Source organism: Musca autumnalis, unplaced genomic scaffold, assembly GCF_047663935.1.
Source record: "Musca autumnalis isolate F117 unplaced genomic scaffold, ASM4766393v1 scaffold_5, whole genome shotgun sequence".
Lineage (NCBI taxonomy): Eukaryota > Metazoa > Arthropoda > Insecta > Diptera > Muscidae > Musca > Musca autumnalis.
Genome location: NW_027412088.1, coordinates 133,614,376 through 133,636,511, shown reverse-complemented (window position 1 = coordinate 133,636,511; position 22,136 = coordinate 133,614,376). Strand labels below are relative to the sequence as shown.

Here is a 22,136-nt window from a genome sequence, read left to right as displayed (position 1 = left end):
AAAGAAAATGTTGTAGCTGTGTAAATTCTCTACAAGATTTACCTTTATGATAATTTCGTAGGTTTTACCGATTTTGAGATATAGAAGTTCAAATTGAGACAATGCACTGACTGTATCGCCTCCTTATAAAACAATGTCATTACTGCAATTTCCCAAATTAAACTTATATATCTTGAAAATGGTACAACCTAGGAAAAACTAAATCATCCAGTTTTGTAGAGAATTTTCACAGCTTCAACATTTTCTTTAGACCCATTTCGATATGACTTGCGGTTTCCAAGCAAAATCTTGAAGACTTAAGTAAAAAACCTAAAAAATTGAACTGAACCTCTATATCTCAAAAATAGTAAAACCTACGAAAAAAAACCTTAAGGTCAGTCTTGTAGAAAATTTTCACAGCTACAACATTTTCTTTAGACCCATTTCGAAGCAAAATCATGAAAACCTAAAAAACCCTAAAATTGTGAATTTTGATCGCGATTTATTTAAAAATCCCTCCGGCGATTTTTTCTGTTTATTTCAGAATCTGCGAAATCTTCCCATGTGTAAGCGGTTTTCATCAAAAGTTAGTTAAGGCGCACTGAGCATGATATTGTTTTATAAGGAGCCGATACAGTCAGTGCATTGTCTCAATTTGAAATTCTATATCTCAAAAACGGTAAAACCTACGAAAATACCATGAAGGTCACTCTTATGGAGAAATTTCGCAGCTACAACATTTTCTTTAGGCCCATTTACATAGGACTCGCGGTTTCCCAGCAAAATCGTGAAAACCTAAAGAACCACTAAAAATGTGAACTTAAATTGCGATTTATTTGAACAATGTAGTTTCAGAATCTGCAAAAACTTCCCAGGTGTAGGCAACTTTCATTTAAATTTGGTTAAGGCACACCGTGGTAAGTTTTTAAAATATTAATTTCATAACTGCAAAAAGTTTAAGCTTTCGTGTCAGTGCGTGGATATCTCGGAAACTAGATCAGATAGGAGAAAGCCGACTAGAAATTCAGAAAGAGCATACCGGAAAACCCTAGAAACCACCTGTATCTCAAAAAGTAAAAAAATTGCGTATGCAACACTTAAGCATGACACCGACGATATGTCTCATGATGTGATATTTATGACAAAGTTCTATATTTATAAAACTGATTTCAGAACAAAAAGAAAACATGGATACCACAAACTGCATAATTAATTAAATAATTATAACACACTATATCAAAAAATAACCAAAACTAAAAAAAGGTCAGCTGACATTTATACCACCGCCGTGCACAAGGTCGTTCATGCATTCATTCACATCACTAACTTAGAATAGAACATCATCTAATTAATAATAACAATAAAACACTTTTAAAACATTTATGATGCGAGACGGAAAAACAACAAACAATTCTCCTTTAAAAACAACAACAAATGCTAAATAATTCATTTTAGCCATCTACTAAGCGGAACGCTCTTCTCTAACAACCACTGCTAATCACTTCATTTTTAAAGAGTTCTCCGTGTTCTACAACAGCATTTCAAGAGGAAGAAATTAATTGCACACAATGAAGGTGATAACAACGTGCTATTTGTTGTTGTTCTTACTATGACATAACAAGACCCATTGCAAAACGTTGTTAAGTAAAAAAAATAAATAAATATGTAACAAAAAATTCATTATGAAAATTTGTTGTTGGATAAATAGAAACAAAAAATGGAGCTAAACAAATTTATTCTACCATTAAAAGTTGACTTTAGTTCTATTCGTTCAATTAGCGGGGAGTAAACAAATTATGGAAGAATTGTTGTTGCTAATGCAAAAAAAAAAAAAAAACAAAAACAGACGAACAAACGAATCAACGAAAACCATTTGCAGTTTCATTTCAAGTCCAATCAGGGTATGGTGGGAAACGATCAATCAATAAACCTCCCCCCGTCCCCTCTGTTTAAACTTTCCATTGATATTAGTTCAGATCAATCACCTGTTGAACAATGTGTTTTATTGTTGTTTTTCAACTATTTTTATTTCACTATTATTATATCTCTCTTTTTCTCCTAAAATGTTTTATTTTCATAACGTTCAATGGATTTTTACTCTCACAATTTTCTCCCATATTTAATATCTATTGTTATTTGTACTACACATTTCCTCCCGATAAATTGAAAACATTGCGTGAACTTGGACTTTAAAACCACGACTTTTTTACAATTATATGTATATTACAAATTTTTAGCAACAAGGACAAAATCGAAACATTGATTGACTCCAGACCTGGGAAGGAAAAGTAGGAAAAAAACTACTGAAAGTTCCAACTCCGATTGTAATAGTTTGCAGTTAGTTATATTCTTTGGAAATATTTTGAGGCATTTGAAGTGTTGTACAAATAAAGACAATCACAATTACATTAAAGAGCTAAATTACTCAGCTATATATGAAGGACTTATCTGTCAGATAAAAAATAAATAAACATGCATTACTGAAGTTGGAACTATAATTTTTTTCTGTTCTTAGGTCAGTTAAAGTTTTGACGGACAAATTCAAATTATCTGTAAATTACTATACAAAGATTTTATTCCGAATTCAGGCGAATTATCCAAAAAAATATATAAGAAAGCTACATAGTGGGACTAAACCGACAACGTTATCCCGTTCATCTCTCCTAAGTATGGGCCTGTTATGTACATAAAACGTGCATCTATTTCAATATTTTTGATCAGGAAGTTTTTATACCCATAGAAAAAGTTAAATACTAAATTCCTGCAATTTTTAATAGATAATGGGTCTGTTCCTTCACTTTTTAATGTGGTAAATGTTGTGAACATTCCACATATCAATCGTATGCTTTTTTTAAGTAAGGAAAGTTTTTCGAGTAACTAGTGATAACACTTGCACGAACAGAGCTATTGTCTTTACACAGCAAAAGTAATGACCAAGTACCAAGTAATGACTTTATTCAATAAATTTTGGCAGTAGTAACTACTTACATATTGACCGTAAAAGTTATTATTTTTACATGGGGATGTCATAGGAAGGAAGTACTACCTTAAATAGGGTTTTGAGTACATTTTTAACCACATACCGACAGTCAAAAAAAAAAAACCTAAAAAGCATACGTTCTATTTTTAGAACAATTGAGGTGAATTTATGTTCAAATTCAACAATCCAGATTTTTCTTTTTTTAATTTTGCTCGGTCACACAAGCTCTGTAGTCGGACACACAAGCTCTGTGCCACCGTACTTATTACTTGGTAACTACTTAGTAATGATTAAAGTAAGTAGTTATGTGTAAGACATTATATGTATATGTACTGACTGATAATGCGGAGAGTAATGATCTCTCATTACTCGGTAATGCATGAAGTAATGACATGTACCTACCAAATTTTTGCTGGGTAAACCCTTAGAAAAACCATATAATGTGGACACGTATTGCATATTGAAAGTTCTGTATCATAAAAAAATATTGTATAACCTTCTTCTAACACTCACTGTTGTCAGTTAGAAATACTGCATCAAATGCCAATACACATAGTCTTTCTTTTTCGAAATTTTTCATGAAAAATTTCCCTAAAATTGTTGTTGATTCGTCGAAATCTATATGGCATTTCTGGAATTGTGCTTCTAAAAACTCTGTTTAGGGTAATCTGAAATTAAGGTAATTCCTCCAATAATATTATTTGCCGGCTCTGAAGCTGGTGTCATTATTGTAAGTACTTTTAGTTTCTTGGAAGAATATGAAACCACCACTAAGTGTGTTATGTGAACAAATTTTGTTTTCCAGCCACTCGTCGAAATGGGTTTTAACACCTCGGAATGTCTTTGTTGTTTTAAATTCAATTGTTCTATGACAGATATATAATAACGCAAAAATTATATATGATTTTTGTAAGTTACACTACACTGATATAAGCTATCAGGGTAAAGGCTAGATGTTCTTCTCTCTCTCCCAATTATAGGGTAAATTTGATGGTTATTATAAAAAAAAGTATGCCTCAACTACACGAAGAGCTATTAAAAATGAGCACATTGAAAGTCAATACTGTCATTATCCCACTATAAGATTAGCATATAAACAAAATCCAATTCTATTTCTAGTAAATTTTAAATTTATAAATGACACCTAAAATACATTTTCATCCACATACATATAACACCTATTTTTGTATGTAATTAACTTTGCATGATGTCACTACAAATGGTTTTGCTACTATTTATAGTGTTTTCTTTCATTTCGTTTTGAGGGAGCAATTAAAGATAATTGTATGCTACTGATAACGGATATTGTGTTTACCTATGTATGTATATGTATAAAAATATGTATGTATATAGGCATACAAGCACTATATGCGTTTTTATATACATATGTTTTGGTTGGTAGCTGCTCTTGGTTTCATTTCAATTGCAGTTTTCCAAACATTTTTACAACAAATAAAAACGCAGAGAATATTTCTAATTTTTCTTTAATTTTTTAATTACTAAAAATTTCTGAATATTCCAAAATGTTCTATTTGAAATACGAATTATTCCATTTGTAACATAAAACATTTCATCAAAAATATTTTTTTGTTTCAAAATAATAATTCTATTTTCAATTTGAAAAAAAAAATAATTTGTCCATATTTATATTAAGCAATTTTCCTTGCGGCAGTTTGATGGAGAGAGAGAGGTGAGGCATATGGTAACCCTTTGCCTCTCAACACCTACAAGTTGACAATTGCCGCAAGGAAAATTGCCTAATGTAAATATGGACTTATAGACGAAAAATTTCAAATAACAAATTAAATAATTCGAATTTCAGATGGAATATAATTCTTGAATTAAAAATAAAATGCCTAAAATTACAACTAAAATCAATCAAATGATATCTGAAAAAAGGCATAACTAAATTTTTTTCATACTCATAATTGATTTCAAATCAGTCTTGATTAATTCAAGAAATATTGATCTAATATATCAATAAATCAAGCTTTATTTATGAATGAGTAACAATGAAAGTTTTCCGCAAAAATACAGTTTCAGTAAAGGATATTCTGATATGATGTTTTATAGGGAAACAAAATCAAAATTTAAAATCTCCTATTTATTTTTGCCATAAATAAAATAGAAATACTTTACGGTGAAAGTTGTTTTGGGTACTTTTATTTGGTGTTCATTGCGGTCATAGATTGAATATAGACTCTTTATAGACAAATATGGTAGCAATTTTAAAGTGTGACAAAGAATTCACCCGCAAACTGGTTTTTGAAAATGCTAAGAGGCAATCACAAATCACTGAATGTGAAAGTAAAATGATAATAATACAAACAAAATTTAATTCAATTTAATTCCAATAAAATTCAATGAATAATACAAAAATTCAAAGAAATCGCTTTATAAATTAAATTGAATTATTACTGCTTGCAGGGTGGTGGAAGTCTTACGAAATAATCTTGTTTTTCGATTTATTTTCAAAAGTCTGGATTTGAGTTTTTTGCTAAAAGGCCCAGAGCCGATAACTTTTTCGCAAAGTAAATGTAGTTGGGCTGAAAAGAATGGCCATATGAGTCGAATAATGGAAACAAATTTCTTTAAAACAACAATGGGTTATTTGTTTTAAATTTTACAGGGCAAAACTACTTACTTTGATACAAATAATTGGTTGATTTGTAAGTAGTTATGGCTCCCTAAAATAATATTTAAACCCGTTTTTTGGTAATGGGCGTTTTTCCTGGAAGGAGTGCAAAGATGACTGCTTGTTGTTGTTGATTAATCGAAACCTAGAGTGTATTTCGGGAATTGTGCTCATAGAAACTCTGTTTCGGGTAATATGAAATTCATATAATTCCTCGAATAATTATACGAGGGTTTGGAAGCAAGTATCATTGTTGTAATAAATATTTCATTATTTCATTAATTAAATTTTCAATAAGTCTTTATTCAAGTTTAATTTAAATTGGATATTGTATATTTTAAATAATCCTGCACTACAATTATAAACATTAATTTCTTGTTGTGTAGGTATTCAATAAATAAATAAATAAATAAATAAATAAAGTGTAAAGCGAATATAATATGTAAAGTCATTATTTGGTAATGGGTAATTGGTTTAAGACGTGAATATTAGGGTACTGCGCTTAATATCTAATAATCTAATTTCTTGAACAATTTATATTAGTCATATTTTTTAAATATTACTCAAAATGGTGTCCAGGAGTATTTCTGCTGATTAATAGTGACCCAACATATTGTTTTAAAGAATTGTCTTAAATCTTTAAAAATTTCAAAACTTCATTTCCAAACGGGGATTATTTTGTTTTGCAAAGAATTATCCTCTATTTTGAAATTATCTGATGCCAAACACAAAAGTTGCAAATGCAAGTCATTAAATTAGCAATAAAATAAAATCAATAGGTTAGTTGTCTCATTAAATTTATTTCGTGTTGCTTTCTAATAAAGATTTCTTACCACAACTGCCGCCGTACTGCTGAGGTATTGCATTAGAATTCCATGTATAGATTACCTATATTCCTATTTTTATATTGTGGCATCATTTGTAACTTCCGCCAATTGGTTTGCTATCATAAAATAGACAAATTTGCATTTATAATTCTTAGTTTTTTTGCAGGCGATAGAGGCCCCTTCTCTTTCTTTCGCACAAAAGGGATTTAAGTGCTCATGTAAACGTTAATCTAGCGGAAGTATTACGACACAGTGACTGATAGGTGGGTTTTTACAAAAAAAAAAAAAAAAAAAAAAAACAGCATTGGTTGTTGTTTTTGCAATAGTTGCTGGCTGATATTATCAAAATCTTTTTTCTTTAACAATAGAAAATTTAGAATTCTTTTTCGTATTTATTCGTGATGTACTAACAAACAAGCAGCTTTCCAAAGAACTGTCAATAGATATTTTAATTGTAATTCTTTTGAAAAGCTTATGAATCATTTATATGTAAATTATTTATTGTTTGTCATCATCACATCAACAAAAACAAAACAGTTAATCATATTTTTGCTTAGTTATTCTAAAGGGATTTGAAATTGGTAGGCAACAAATGGGCATGCGCAGCTGTTTTTTGTTTGGTGATTATGGAAATTTGATTAGAAGGGCCTTGTAATTCAACAAATATTTTTTTTTTCGTTTTTTTCCTACTGACTAATTAATTGTCCAAGAATGTGATTTTTATTGTTTTATTTACAAATTAGTAAAAAAAATTGAATAAAAAATCGAATCAAAACTAGTTACCAACTCACGTAGTGTTTGCGGCATTTTTTATTTAATGGCCCTCCCTGCCTGCTTTACCAACCTCCTCTTGCAAATCGTAATTCATAAAGTTTATCGTATTGTTTTTGTTTTATTGTTAACAAATTATTTATGACTTATTCACCGATATTTTTAACAAAAAAAAAAAAAAAACAACAACAACAAATATTTACGTATCAATCGATTATAACGCCATTTAATTAATGCAAAACCCCACCTCCTGTAATATTAAAATACATATCGTCAACTTTTCTCATAACTTAGTGACAAACAACACAGTGACTTGGAATACAAAAAAAATTTGAAATTTACATCCACAGAGAAAAAAATTGCCACAAGGTAAAAGTTTGTAGATATTCTCTATAAATAACCGCTATTAAAATTTCAACATCTTCCGAGAAGTGACTTTAAACTACAAAATTGGTGAAGTTCTGCGGAGAAGATAAGTGAAAGAATGAATCGACATAGTCCATATTAGAACTGGGTCTATAGTTATCGTGCCAACAAGCCATTTTAGATGGCCATAGCATTTTTAGAGACATTCAAAACGATTCGAATCATCTGCCCTTAAATTGCACTTTTGTGAACATTTTTTAAATTTTGCGTAGAAGGTACCCAAAGGAGTGGACCAAAAAGATCCATCTTCGAACTTTATCTAAAATAAATATAATATCAAGCCGTTACAAAATATTGGATCGCCTTTTTTTATATTCTTTACTTCCAGTTGAGTACAGTAAAAAAAAAATTGACTGACAACCCCAAAAATCTTAAGCTCAAGAAACCCAAATAACCTGTTTGTTTTTGTTGTTACTTATGGACGAGGCCACTGTGGCTAATACCAATTGAATTGGGAGGTAATTGTTAATAAAGTTTTGTTTTTATATCTCCAAACTTGTTTTTGTAGTTTTTTTTTAATTTTTTATAAACAAAAAAGTCGAAAAAAATGAATAATTAACAAAGACATTGGCGTGTTTATTGAACTTTGTGACTTTGTCATGTCCGTCCGCCCGCTAGTAGTTATGATGTATGAAAAATATGGATAACGATAACGATTGATTCCATATTGGTATATAAGGTAGTAGGTATTACTGTAAACCATTTTCATATTGTCATGCAAATTTTTTGTTGAATTTTTTATTTAATAATTATTTATTATTCATATTTAAATTATGGGTGATGGCTAATTTTGGCCCGCCATTCATGTTCAGGGTCAATGTTAATAACGGTTTTAAGTGGCCATGTATTAGCCACCTTTCAACTGTGTGTAGGGGGTGCTTGATTGCTTAGCTTAGTTGTTTGTTGGGATAGCTGAATGACTGAATAAGGAAATGCCAAAATATATTTGAACATACATATTTAACAATGCATAAAATATGACTTAATTGTGTGACAGATTTTTTGAATATTATTTAAATGAATTGAATTACTAATTCTCAGCGTTTAATATTAAGTCATAACTAAGCGATAATCTATTATGATTAATGTCATGGATCAAAATATTGATTCGCCTCTTTTTTGAATTGATGATGCCTGTCTAAAGGTAATTCGATCAAATGTAATTAATATGCAACATCTGATAAAGGAATACAAAAGTATTAAAACGGCTTTTGTGTTTTTTTTTTCACTATCTAAAACGCCAGCTTTGAATTGTATTTGATATTATGCGTTTGTGAAAAAAATTAAAATGCATAAAATGTGACAATAAAAAAACAATTTCTCTATTCCTCATCCATTACAAAACGAACAGCTGTGAAGTTTTAATTCATCAGATATTATGTGAACAAAACTTTAGAAACCATGTCTGAATAATTAACAGGCATTTAAACAAGAAAAAATATATGAGTCAGCTTTGTCGACAGAGATATACCCTTAGGCACACGATCTAAGAAGTGGCTTTAAACTGGCCTTAAATAGCGGATGAGCTCATAGATAGGTCAACGTGGCGACCAAAGGTTTTCCAAGAGGTTTACGTTCGTGTTTAGTCGTTTTCTGAATGTGAGGCTCTCTCTCTAAGCTCTTGCCAAAATGTAGGGAGAATTGGGTCACATAAGAGCACGTGCATCTTCCTTGACCAGACCCGTGCATAATTTCTTTACTATCGGAACATAATCGCGACATGATTACGGAAATACTACCAACAACCATAAAATTTGCGTTCTTGTGGACATTTTGCGATCCACACATTTGGCATCAATGTGAAGATCATATTTCATAACCAGTATACTTAATACTTGAGAAATGAGCTGTAAATTTTGCTTAGAAAAGAAAAATTCCAATATTTTAACTCCATAGGGTCCGCCAAATATGATACGATTACCATCTAAAGGGCTGTGGCGAGAGCTTTTCTCTTTCTCTCGATAAACATCGTATACGTTAAAGCATTAATATAATTGAAAATCACAAAAACAAGCGGGATCACCACCACCTTCTTCATTGAAAACGAACAAGCCGTGATATAGTTCCTATCAAGCATAAAATTCTTTTCTCTCTGGCTAAACATCGTGAACGTTTTTCACATTGAAAGCTAGGTAGCCACTGTTTGTAGAGTTGTTAAGATCTGGAATGAACTATATCAAGCTCTTGCGTTTATATAGTTCCTTTTGTTCATATATTTCCTGTCGTGCATATTTCTTCTTTCATTTTTAATGTTACGAGTGTAACTAATAGATTTAAGTAAATTTAAATGAATTTCTGCTAATGTAAGAATTTGAATTGTAGCGAAAATTTTTATTAAGCATCTAGTTTATTTGTATGAGTTTTGCAACAACAACTACTGTATGGAGTTTACTGCAATCATGAAATTATCGCCTAGTCTTAATTTACACTAGCTAATTATTATTGTACTCTCTCTCTCTCTCTATCATTTATTTTGACTATTCAGTAATGCTTCTACATTGTGACGTCATTCATTGTAACCCCTCTTACTCTCTCGTATTTATTACCTCTGTCCCATTAGTTGTTTACATACATTCGTCGATTTTATACGAGTATGTGTGTATGTGCATCTGGATCTCGTTTGAACATTGAAGAACATCCCACTTGAAGGGTGCTAGAACATTCTATGCATACGCAAGCGAGTATAAATACGGGTGTAACGATTGAGTAGTAACTCAAATCGGGACTTAAAACCGTCAGTGTAATCTAAAGAGTAAAGAAGTAACCTCAATAGAGTAAAGCTTTCTGCTTACTAGAGTTGAGCTGTGTGCTTCGTAACTTGTGTGAATAACTGAAGTGAATAACGTCAATAAAGCATTGCAGAATCGTAAACTATTTGGTACAAATCGTATCGGGGAATAAAACAAAGGGATTAAGATAAACCCTAATTCCGCAACAGTATAGTTTATTTTCTTCCCTTAATTCCACACTTATTATGATCTTTCTCGTTCGGTTTGGTTCATTTTGCAGACACTGTCACATTTTTAAATAAACGCAATTCACATGCATTTTGGTCTTGGAGCTATTTGGAAGGAAGGAAACAGAAAGATCAACAAAAGTGAAAGATTTAACTATGAAGGAGCTCCTTCACCTCCGATCTCTCACAAAGGCTGAGAGAGTTTGGTATGAAAGTTTCAACGTGTGGCTTCAGAGTAAGGTCACAAGTGTCCCTTATATATACATTTTATTAGCCCTAGTATTCTTTCATTTAATTCTCATTTTTTATGGACGTAGGACATTTTCGTACTGAAATTGGATTTTATTTTTTCTGACAACAGTAAAACGATAGCAAAAGGTGGTATAATATCAATTTTTTGTCTCAGTTCAGTTGTACTATCATTCTGTAACAAAATATTAGTTTTTATAAAAATGACTTAGAATCAATCTTTGATTGTGAAGCAAAATTAGATTTACGACATTTTCTAATATGTCTTATATGAGTTCGTTCTTTATCAAAATCGTTCTTAAAAAATCTCTGTTTTCACAAAAAGTGGACCTACGACCTTTTATTGCGAGGCAGAAAATATAATGGCTGTAACTTAATTCAGATAATGTAGCATATCGTGACTGCCTAAGGTGTCTACTCTTAGTTCTATATTTGAAATATGTAATTTACATACATATTATTGAAAATCTAGTTGTTCGAGAGTAGTTTAGCTGGACAATAAAAAACATATTAACACATATTATAACAATATTTAACAAAATTTCTCATCAAACCGGAAATTTATCTTCTTCCTCTCGATTTTTTAATCTTCTAACTAAGATTTTTTTTTTCAAAATTAAAACACTGGTTTTTGAATAATATTCAACATATTCGCTGACAACTAATATCCGCCTTCCTAATTGGCCGACCCCAAACGTTCTACTAATAAAACCTAACATTAAAACATTAAAAAAATCAACCAGAAATCCAGATATTGCCAAGAAATTTGATATAATTAATTAACATAATGGTGATATTATTCTATGGTTTTATTTATTTATGCAAATCTATGATTAGGGGGAACATGGATGGCGCTTTGGAGCAATCGATACTTTTGAAAACAAATAATAATTTTATGGAATGGATTCGGCGGAGGCCTGAGCTATGAAATTCACATTTAAGCTATTAAGTTTTCGACCCCTCCTTTCATGTGATGTCTATTCTCTGCTAAAGCGCAAAACTAGTTATTTAGCATAGATTTGTGATAAAAAAGCAAATTAGTTAATTTGTTGCTGTTATTGTTGGTGTACAGTAAAAATAAAAAGTAAATATTATTTTTAATCGTGGAGCTTCGTCTGTGTGAGGGAGCAAGGTCGTTTCAAAAAATGTGACTACAATGAATGTGGTAACTTCCCCTTCCACTTCTACAATTTTTACAAATTCTTTCTCTTCCTCTTTATTTAAAATTCAATACAATCAATTTGATAAAAGTTGACTTTCGTTACTATTCATATTGATAAGCGTTAACGTAAGGAGTAGTATTGTATTTTTTATAGAGATTTTTTGTGGTACGTTTGTTATCAAATTTTGTATTAGTGCAAATAAATTAAAACGTGCAGAAAAAAGAAAGAAACAAAAATAGTAAAACAAATAGACAACAGTAAAAGCAAAATGGCAATAACAATTAAATGGATTGAACGGTGTTAAATAATTTCATTTGAACCAGAAAAATACGAAAGGAAACAAAATTGAGTCAAGAGGCGACGGCACGTACGTCATCGTCATCAAGCATACGTACGATGTGGGAATTAGTTGAGCGATATCGAAAACATTACAACTGGAGCACAGCACAGCACAGTGGAAATTTCATCGTTGTTGATATATAAAATAATCAAAAAAGAAAAAAATAAAAAACAAGCGGCCCAAAAATCGTGAGAAATTTTTAAATAATTTGTTTGTTTTATTTTGGCAAACAAAGTCTCAGACCTGACTAGTAAAGTAATTTCAGGCATAGGTTATGGTTTTTGAATTTATCAATTGTATATGCAGGTTGGTAATACACAGGGAAATGGAGACTTAAGGATTCAGGATATTTCATTTTCCAAAAAAATATGAAGATTTCTGAGGAAAAGGTAAAATAAATTCCATACTACTTTATATAATAGTAGGTTTATATCGTACTGGATGTAGTGAATCCATTGAATTTAAATTATCAATTAATTTTTCATAAAGTAGTTTAAACCGAAAATATTAAATATTTGAATTTTATTTTCAACTTGCATTAGAGTCCTAATTGGGATGATAACTTTTGTACCACTTCTTTCCCTGTATATTTTGATGAGTTTTTATTTAAGATTAGAAAAAATCTACATATAAGATGATTGGCAAAAACATCACACACAAAATTATTTAAAAACACAATTTAGAAGTGGTTTGTGCAGAAGTTTTTTATCGAATCACCTTATATGTATGATTTTATCTAATCTTATATCCAGTAAATTGTCTATACCATTAAATATGCCACAAATAACTCCTCATAATGATGTTTAAACCGGAACTTATTTTCATTTTTATTAAATATTCGGATTTTATTTTCAACTTTCATTCGAGTATAAATTAGGATTATAACTTTTATACAACCTCGTTCCCCTGTATTATATTTTGGTGAGTTTTCATTTAGGTTTAGATAAAATCTTACATATAAGATGATTAGATAAAACCCCAAAGCAAAAAAATACTTAAAAAAATAATTTCCTCACAAAGGTTTTTTATCGAATCCACTTATATGTAAAATTTTATCTAAACTTATATCAAGTGGATTAAAATATGCTTCAAATAAATCCTCATACAATAGTTTAAATGTAACTTTTATACAACCTCATTTTCTGTATCATATTTTGATGATTTGATTTTGATTATTTAAGATTAGTTAAAAGCTTGCATATAAGTTCATTGGATAAGAAACGCCCAAAATGATTTAAAAAAAAATTAAAGGTGGTTTGTGTGGAAGGTTTGTTATCGAATAACCTTATATGTACGATTTTATCTAATCTTAAATCCAGTGGGTTAAACCAGAACTTTTTTTTATTTTACAAAATAATCGAAACATTGGAATTTTATTTTCAACTTGCATTCGAGTCTGAATTAGGAAATTACAACTTCGTTACATATAAGGTGATACGATAAAAAACCTTTCCCACAAACAACAAAATTATGTATGTTTTATTTTTATTTATATTGTTTTTATTTTATTTTTCTTCTGCGGAAAGTTTTTTTTATTGAATCACCTTATATGTAATATTTTTTCTAATCTTAAATAAAAACTCATCAAAATATGATACTGGGATGCGAGGTTGTATAAAAGTACCACCCTAATGTTCATATATGTACATGTATAATATCTAACAAAACCTGAACTGATTTTCCCCAATTTCCATAGAGATTGTTCATGGACAGAAACGGTGGATGGGCAAGAATCCCCTCATGGACCCATACCAATTCATTAACTGATCGCCCTAAAATTGTTTTTATGGCGGGAAAACATTTATTTCATAAAATGTTTGCCTTTTTGTGGACACCCTAATATTTATATATACTTATATGGTTATATCCTGGACTTACAAATGATCGAGGATTTAAAAAGTCAATGCTAACTGATTTAAACCACTGTGCTGTAGTTGTAAATTAATTCAAGCTATTGAAAACATTGAACATTTTTGCGAAAGCGTTTTTCACCATCCCGTTCCTTTTCTCTCCCTTGCTTTTGTGGGTTTTTCCAAAGAAGAGTGGTGAGAACGAAGACAGTGGTGGTGAGTTGCGAGCGAGCATTTTTCATGCAAATGCAACAACTCAACAAAAACAATTGAAAAAGGAAAGGCCGACATTAATCCCCCGTAACATTTTGTTTGGGTGGGGGTGTCAAGGCCCGGCCCCTCATTTTTTTCGGGGCTCTAAACGACTTACGTATAATATCCCAATTTTCTATAAAATATTCCCATATAGACATGGTACCTTTGAATTGTGTCAACGCATCTTCATAGCCACCCTGGGGTTGCTGCAGCGCCGTTGCTGTATGTTTGGGCTTCTTGGCCGGACTAATGTCAGCATAGTGGTCAAGTGAAGCACCACCTGGTGATATCGAGATTCGGGCTGGTGAAGCCGATGTTTGATGCACCGTCGTCGATGAGCTGCTGCCAGCACCAGCAGCATGATGATGATGATGGTGGCTGCTACGTTGTTGAGTATGATGATGCTGCGAATGATGATGGTGACTGCTGCTATTCTGATGATGATGATTACTGCTGCGACTGCCACTGCGACGCGTAGTTGTTGAAGATTCATATTGTACATCGTTGGGGTCAAACCCCAAACGATCCTTATAATAGGAGTGCGATGTCATGGTGACTGCGGGTGTCGCCAACTAAATCGCAATCCGCAAATGATGTTGATGATTACGTTTAAACAATTTGAAGATTTTTGATTTTGATATTTTTGATTTGAGGAAAAGTTTTTTTGGTTACACCAACATAAGAACAGTTTTATTTTGGAATGTTTTTGGCAAAATGTATTTTGTTGTAAGAACACTTTTTGTATAAAAAATTTAACATAAAGCGGTTTAATTTTTAACAAAATTATTTTTTTCTCTTCTCTTTCTTCTTCTTCTTCTTCTTCTTCTGTGGAATGGCACTTGTTTTCTTTGTTGCAGATTCGTTGTATGTAGATTTAATTGTTTATTTAGTTGTTGTTGTAATTTTTAAGGTGTTTACTTTGGAAGGATTACTTTTTGTCAATAATCACTTTTCAAAATTCCAAATCTGTAAAAATGCATTTTTGTCGTTTAAATAATTATTTTTTTATTTTTATTTTATAGTCAAATTTCGTTAAAAGCAAAATGCCGCAGCATAAAACACAACTGTTACTCTCGACTGGGTGCACCGGCTACAAAATACCGGGCTATGTGCTAGTGCCCCAATTTCAGTTGCATTTTAGGAATTCGTTTCATTCAGCATGTCATAGCTGTGGGAATAGAAATAGAAATGACTGCGTGTGTGTGGTGGCCGCCGCTGCTGCATTCACGACATATGAGTTTCAATTTCGATTTTTATTTCACTGCACTTCATTTCACTTTATTGCAAAACCGTATGAGAGTTCACTAATTCGTCATAGATATTTAATTGTTGTCTTTGTCAAGAGGTTTAATAATGATGAGGTGGCTGAGTGGAGGAGAAACACTTAAAAAGCATGTGGCTATGACCAGCCAAGTAAACCGAAGCCAACAAACTGAAAACTATTGTTTTTTTTTTCGATAAATAGTTCGCCAGAGAGTCATTGGTCTCAAAAAAAAAAAAAAAAAAAAAACAATACAACAAACGACAAATGTTTTCCCTTATATATTTGTGTTTATTTTTATTTTCATTTCTCTGCATCTACATCCGATTATTGGTGTGTTTGCTTGTCTCACTATCCCGCATAATCATTGAGTGTTTTATGCCGGCTGAAAAAGCCTCCATCCACACCCCACAAGTGGGAATATATTTGTATAGTTGGCCCACACACAACAACCAAGTACCGGTAGAAACATAACACAATTTTTTTGAACCATTTGGCCAAATGCCAAATTATTTTGACCAAGAGCAAGGAAACACCACAGCAGCGTTATACGCACACCAATCATATAAATCACATGCGAAGAGTTGTTGTTTGTGCAACCCGTGCTAATCAGCAGCAAAGTTTTGAACTACAAACTACTTGCATGGGAAAGTTGGTTGTTTAATGAAGGCAAAAATGTACATTGCCACAGATTCACTTGTTTGTTGTTATTGTTTATTCGTTGCGATTGCAAAAGAATTTTGTATAAAATACAACAACAACACAAATATCTATTGTGTTTTCCCTTGATTCTGCTCCAATTGCAGTTTGGCGGAATCAAGTGAGTTTTGTTTATGGGATTTTGGGGCTTCGTAGCTTCGTCTATGAAAATTGAACATTTTTCTGGGTTGTTATTTTCATTATTTAGATATGAAAATATTCAAATAAGTACATAAATATATATATGTTTTTTTTTTTCAATGAATAAATATCTGGATTGCAATCTTTAGATTGCCTACGAACTCCGCACCTGGAATCTCCCTTTTACTGGCCACAATTAAGAACAGGGTGGAGCAAAACAATAACAACATGTTGTTGGGTGGAGCAAAACAATAACAACATTAACAAATCTACAACTTTTTCAGATGTTATTCGAAATATTTTAATTGTAATTTGTAACATTTTAGTTGTAATTCGGGAATTACATTTGTAATACGAAATATTTCAATAGTAATTCGAGAATTCCACTCAAATTTTTCCGTTTGAAATTCAAATTATTACATTTGTAATAAATAATTGGTGGCAAAAATACCCCTCAGCGTATTGTTAGCGACATTTCCGGATAACTTCAGCTATGTAAAAAACTTTTCCGCAAGACATGCCGTTTCATCTCTGCGATAAAAAGTAGGTATCATCTTTGAGCTAATATGAATCGGGGTGTACTCATTGATAGCAAAAAAGTCTCCACCTTCCCTTCTGGGATTGTTGTGGTGTTATATAAATTGGTAATCCGCAATAATTTCGGAGCCGCATACTTAACCCTTCGTTGGACACCAATATTGTTTGTCACATTCGTAACACATGAGTCTGGCCAGACCCATGTAATAAATATAAATTTGTTAGTAAACTTAATTAATATTTTCGTATAAAAAGTTGTAGAATATGTTTTAAGGATCCCAATCTTACATATATAATCGTTATTTGTCAAAAAAACATACCTAAAAACACTAAATTTAATTAATTTTATCTTTACAGCTTATTGCAGTGCAATAACGATAATATCAATAGGTAAATGAGGGCATATGTCCTTAGGACTTTCTTCTAATTCATATGGAGAATCCTATATTTGAACCATTCCACTCCACAAAAAGAGCATAAAGGCTTTGTAATGGGTTTTATTTGTCCAGTTATGTGTAAAATTGTCTAAAATAAATGTGTAACTCTATTTCCAAGGAATTTTTTTTAGGTTGTGGTACGTACACTGATTTCAAACCCATCTCCTACTTTGCGACCTTTTACGTGCAATTTTGAAGACAAGGTAGGGTGAAATGCGACAAATTTCATAAAATGGTATTCATTCTGTCAAATAATGTAGAAAAAACCCAATTTTAGGAAAAATATTGGAAATTTTTCAATAAAAAAAAGGTGGGGTCTGGCCAGACTCATGTGTTACGAATGTGATATGTATGTCAAAAAATCCTTGTAGCTCCTTTTCTGGTGATACTTTTGATTTCGTGTTTCTTTCGTTGGAAAGGTAACAAAATTTCATGAAGCTACCTGAAATCTCAGGTCCATAGCTTTATTTTAACCCAGTTTAAAATGCAAAATAAAATGAAAAAGGCCTGGCTAGACTCAGGTGTCCAACGGAGGGTTAATACCAGCAGCGGAGCAGTGGTGTGTTTTGAAAATGTACATAAGTCAGTAATCAAAGGGTATAGTTTGGACTATTCGACACCCTACCCCAAGACCGTGCCACAGAACAGTGATGTTGGTAACATTAGGCCTGACTAATGCTCTTGATACCGTCAGGCATGATAAATTGTTCGAGGATACTTCCCTACGGCCTAGTTCGATACGTTAGGATACCAACTATATATGTGGTCGCCAGTCTTACATGGAATTCAGAAACAAAGAGTCCAAACCCCGTAGAATGAACCAGGGGTTCCCCACTTTCTTGCAATTCCACGCCCTCCCGAAGGCATTGATATAATTACATACGTGGATGATTGTACGCCCACGACGTTAGGCCCACCGTTGATGACATTTGTGTCAGTCGAAACCCAAACCTTATTGATCTTTGATTGTACGCTCATGGCGCCAGGTTCCTCCGTTGAAGAATATGAAAAATAATCCGCTACTAGGTTAGGTTAGGTTAGGTTGATAAGAGGGGTGATACTAGATCACCACATGCCCATGTGGACATACACTTAAGCCATAAGTAGGCCTGTTGTGCGCTCTAATTTTGGGTTATGGAAGGATTATCCTTTTTTTTTGACTTAGTCTAGGATCTCTGTCCTATTTACATAGTCTCTGATCTTTTTGAACTCGATTGTCCTAATTTGGTCGAGTCCTGGTATAATGTCATTCCCTAGTAACTGGGTTCTCAGATTTGTGAAGGCTTGACAATGGCAGAGGTAATGTTCCAACGTTTCGTCGTCCTCTCCGCATGCTCTGCATTCACTGTTTTCTGCACAACCTATTTTGTGCAGGTGCGCTTTTAGACCTAGGTGACCTGTAAGGATTCCTGTCAGTCTACTAATATCTTTTTTACTTAGTAAAAGTAATTCTTTTGTTTTGTCCTCGTCTGGGTTTCCCCATAGGATTTTTGTGTTTTTTCCCTTCTCTCCACTACTCCAGAGGGATACATGTGCATTTTTTGCCCATGTCTTTAGTTCTAGTCGCGTAGCTTTAAACGGCTTAGCGTTTTCTAGACTTACCGTTGATTGCTCCTTGGCTTGTCTTGCCAAGGAGTTTGCTATTTCATTACCCCTAATCCCGGTATGCCCTGGTACCCATATAATGTTTACCTTACCGTGTTGGGAGTAATTATTTATAGATTTAATACATTCCAAGACAGTTCTAGATTTCACTGTCTTGGTTGATATAGCTCTAATGGCTGCTTTGCTATCCGTAAGGATATTTACAGTGGTAGGCCTTGTGTGTGTATCAAACCAAAGCAGACACTCTGTTATCGCCCGGAGTTCCGCCTGCAGGATCGTGTTATGATCCGGCAGACGGAGGGAGATTTCCGTTTCCGGTTCCATTATATAAAGACCCAGTCCGGTTCTCCCCCCTAGCACAGCCCCATCCGTAAACCCACAGCTTCCAGCGGGAATCTGTGCTAGAGCTCCCTCGATCCACATGTCTCTGTCAGGTATTGACACTTCACACAAGGCTACTTCACTAGTTTCAGGTATACGGTCCGATACTACCTGATTTATAGATTCACCCGTTGTGACCTTTAATATGTTTTGGTGGTATGTTTGGTGGCTCTTTTCGATCCACTCGCTCATCGACTTTAGCCTTACAGCTGCGATGGCTGCCTCATACCTTACCTGAATCTCTATTGGGTGTACAAACAAAATTGTTTCTAGAGCCCTAGTCGGTGTGGTCCTCATTGCTCCGCTAATGCTTAGGCAGCATGTTCTTTGGACCTTTTGCAATATTTCCACATTGCATTTTTTGTCCATGGCTGTCCACCATACCACAGACGCGTAGGTTAGAATTGGTCTAATTACGCTTCTGTATAGCCAGTGTATCATCCTAGGATTGAACCCCCATTTTGAGCCTATCGCCCTTCTGCAGGTTGACCAACATATTTGGGCCCTGTTGGCCCTTTCTTGTATATGGTCTTTCCATTTAAGTTTCCTATCCAGAATTACTCCTAGATATTTAACTGTACAAGAGATATTTATTGTCTTATCTAGAAAAACTGGTTCCTCGTAGTGCCCCATTTTCGTTTTCCTAGTGAATAGACATAATTTTGTTTTTTCTGGGTTGACGTTCAGACCTCTCGGCCTGGCCCAGTTAAAAGCAATTTTTAGAGCCGTTTCTGCTCTACGACAGAGTTGATTCGGATTCTTTCCCCTCAGAAGTATTATAACGTCATCTGCGTAGCAGACTGGGTCAAATCCTTCTTCGGTTAGGGTCCTCAAGAGACTGTTTATGGTGGTAACCCACAACAGAGGTGAAAGTATCCCTCCCTGTGGCGTTCCTTGTCCAACTTTGTCTCTTATTTTCACGTCGTATAGCCCGCAGCTTATCCATCTATTCCTTAGCATGTGGTTTATCCAGTTCCTTAAGGCCCTGTCTACCTGAAACTCGTCTAAGGAGTGGATAAGTGTCTCGGTGCTTACGTTATTGAAAGCGCCTTCGATGTCGATGCATACAGCAAGTGTGTACATTTTCATTTCGAAGGTTCTTTCTATGTGGTGTACTACCTCATGCAATGCGGTTTCCACTGATCTGCCTTTAACGTATGCATGTTGTTTGAATTTAAGCATATCGTTACTAAGTCAAAAGCCACACTGTTCACCACATGGACTGCGAAAATGAAGCTCCCACTGAATGTGCAGTTTGATGGGTCAATAATTCCGATCACATTTGACCGCTTATACAAGTCGTGAGCGCATGCCCCAGCTATCTGGGATAAGATGAGAAGTAGGAACACGGTCCTGGAGTACCTAGCCTGCAGCACATGGGGAGCAGATAACGAAACCGTGCTAATCACATATAACGCGATAGGTCGATATGAAAATATCCGCCACTAAGTAAACAGCCAGACTGTTCACCACAAGGACTGCGGAATATGCAGGTCGATGATTCAATTATTCCGACCAGAAACAACCTTAAAGTACTGGGGTTCACATTCGACAGCTTATAAAAGTCAATCGCGCATGCGCCAGCTATCTGCGATAAGATGAGAAGTAGGAACACGTTCCTCAAGTACCAAGCCTGCAGCACTTGTGGAGTAAAGATTTCTTTACTGTGGAAAGCTATGTGGCGCCAGTGTAGTTCGCCAACGTAAGTGAAACGCAGTGGGAAAACTTGCAAAATTGCCAGAATCCAGACCTGAGAATGGAAGCAGGTTATCTCCTCATGTCTTCAGTGGGCCCTTTACGTGAGGAGAATAAGATCTTGCCGGTGCGCCGGCACAACAGGATGTTGTCGATACAATATATGCTTGGAATATCTAATGGATAGGTACCTCCCGCCCAGGCATGTCACAAAAGATCTCATGATCTAGATAGGGAGGACCAAGGATACAAAAGAGGACCCCTAGATCAACATGCTTATCAAGCAGATTTGAGTGGTATTCATATTGATGTAGTCGCCGAGGCTATAAGAGCCTATTATGTGAATCCCGTTCTCGGAGATCACCCAGTATCCATGGTAGTGGAAGAACTACAGCTGCCCAGACAAGTGAGAGTTGTTTAGGCTGAACCTATATCCGTTTGGTGTAGCAGTCTCAATTCATACAGGGCCAACAACACGGTTAAACCTTCCTTTTATGGAGATACTAACATTTTCGCCACGCTAACTGTTAACGCCTGTAGAATTGATTAGCGACTGTTGAAATATCCCCGTCTCCTACTTTGGTCCTAATTTAATTACTTATTTGGTCGGAAATGCCCTTGTTGAATTAATGGGTTTGTAGTGTGATTGGTAAGTAATTATGTCCACCAGGAAGTACTGTATAAACCCATTATTTGGTAATATCAGTCTATCTGTCGGGCAATCTGGCTGCACTGTGAATATGGGTCTCGTCGTTACATCGAGAATATAATGGCGAAACCCAAAAATCGCAGTTTTCTTAAGCTGTCTTCATAAACGCTACACTGCGCAATATTTTACAATGTCGTTTGTTTATAGGAAATGTGAGGAAAGTTCATAAATATATATTTTAATTTTAAAAATATTTGTATTATTTTTCTAATGCAATAGTGAGGGTCCATTAGGCAGTAA

The 22,136-nt window shown here is 33.6% G+C and overlaps 1 protein-coding gene across 44 annotated transcripts in view; it reads right to left on the bottom strand.

Annotated features, from left to right (window-relative positions):
• Nucleotides 1–22,136, bottom strand: part of shot (dystonin-like protein short stop) — a 227,166-nt gene that overhangs the window by 108,653 nt on the left and 96,377 nt on the right. For 40 of the 44 annotated variants that reach the window (XR_012408622.1, XR_012408621.1, XR_012408623.1 and 37 more), the window contains exon 2: nucleotides 14,595–15,397. The exons of the other annotated variants lie outside the window; for them this stretch is intronic. Coding sequence is in view for 35 of the 40 variants with exons in the window: in XM_073957895.1 (XP_073813996.1) it covers nucleotides 14,595–14,982 (388 nt within the window). In the remaining 5 variants the exon portion in view is untranslated. The remainder of the gene's footprint in view (nucleotides 1–14,594; nucleotides 15,398–22,136) is intronic. 44 annotated transcript variants of the gene reach the window in all.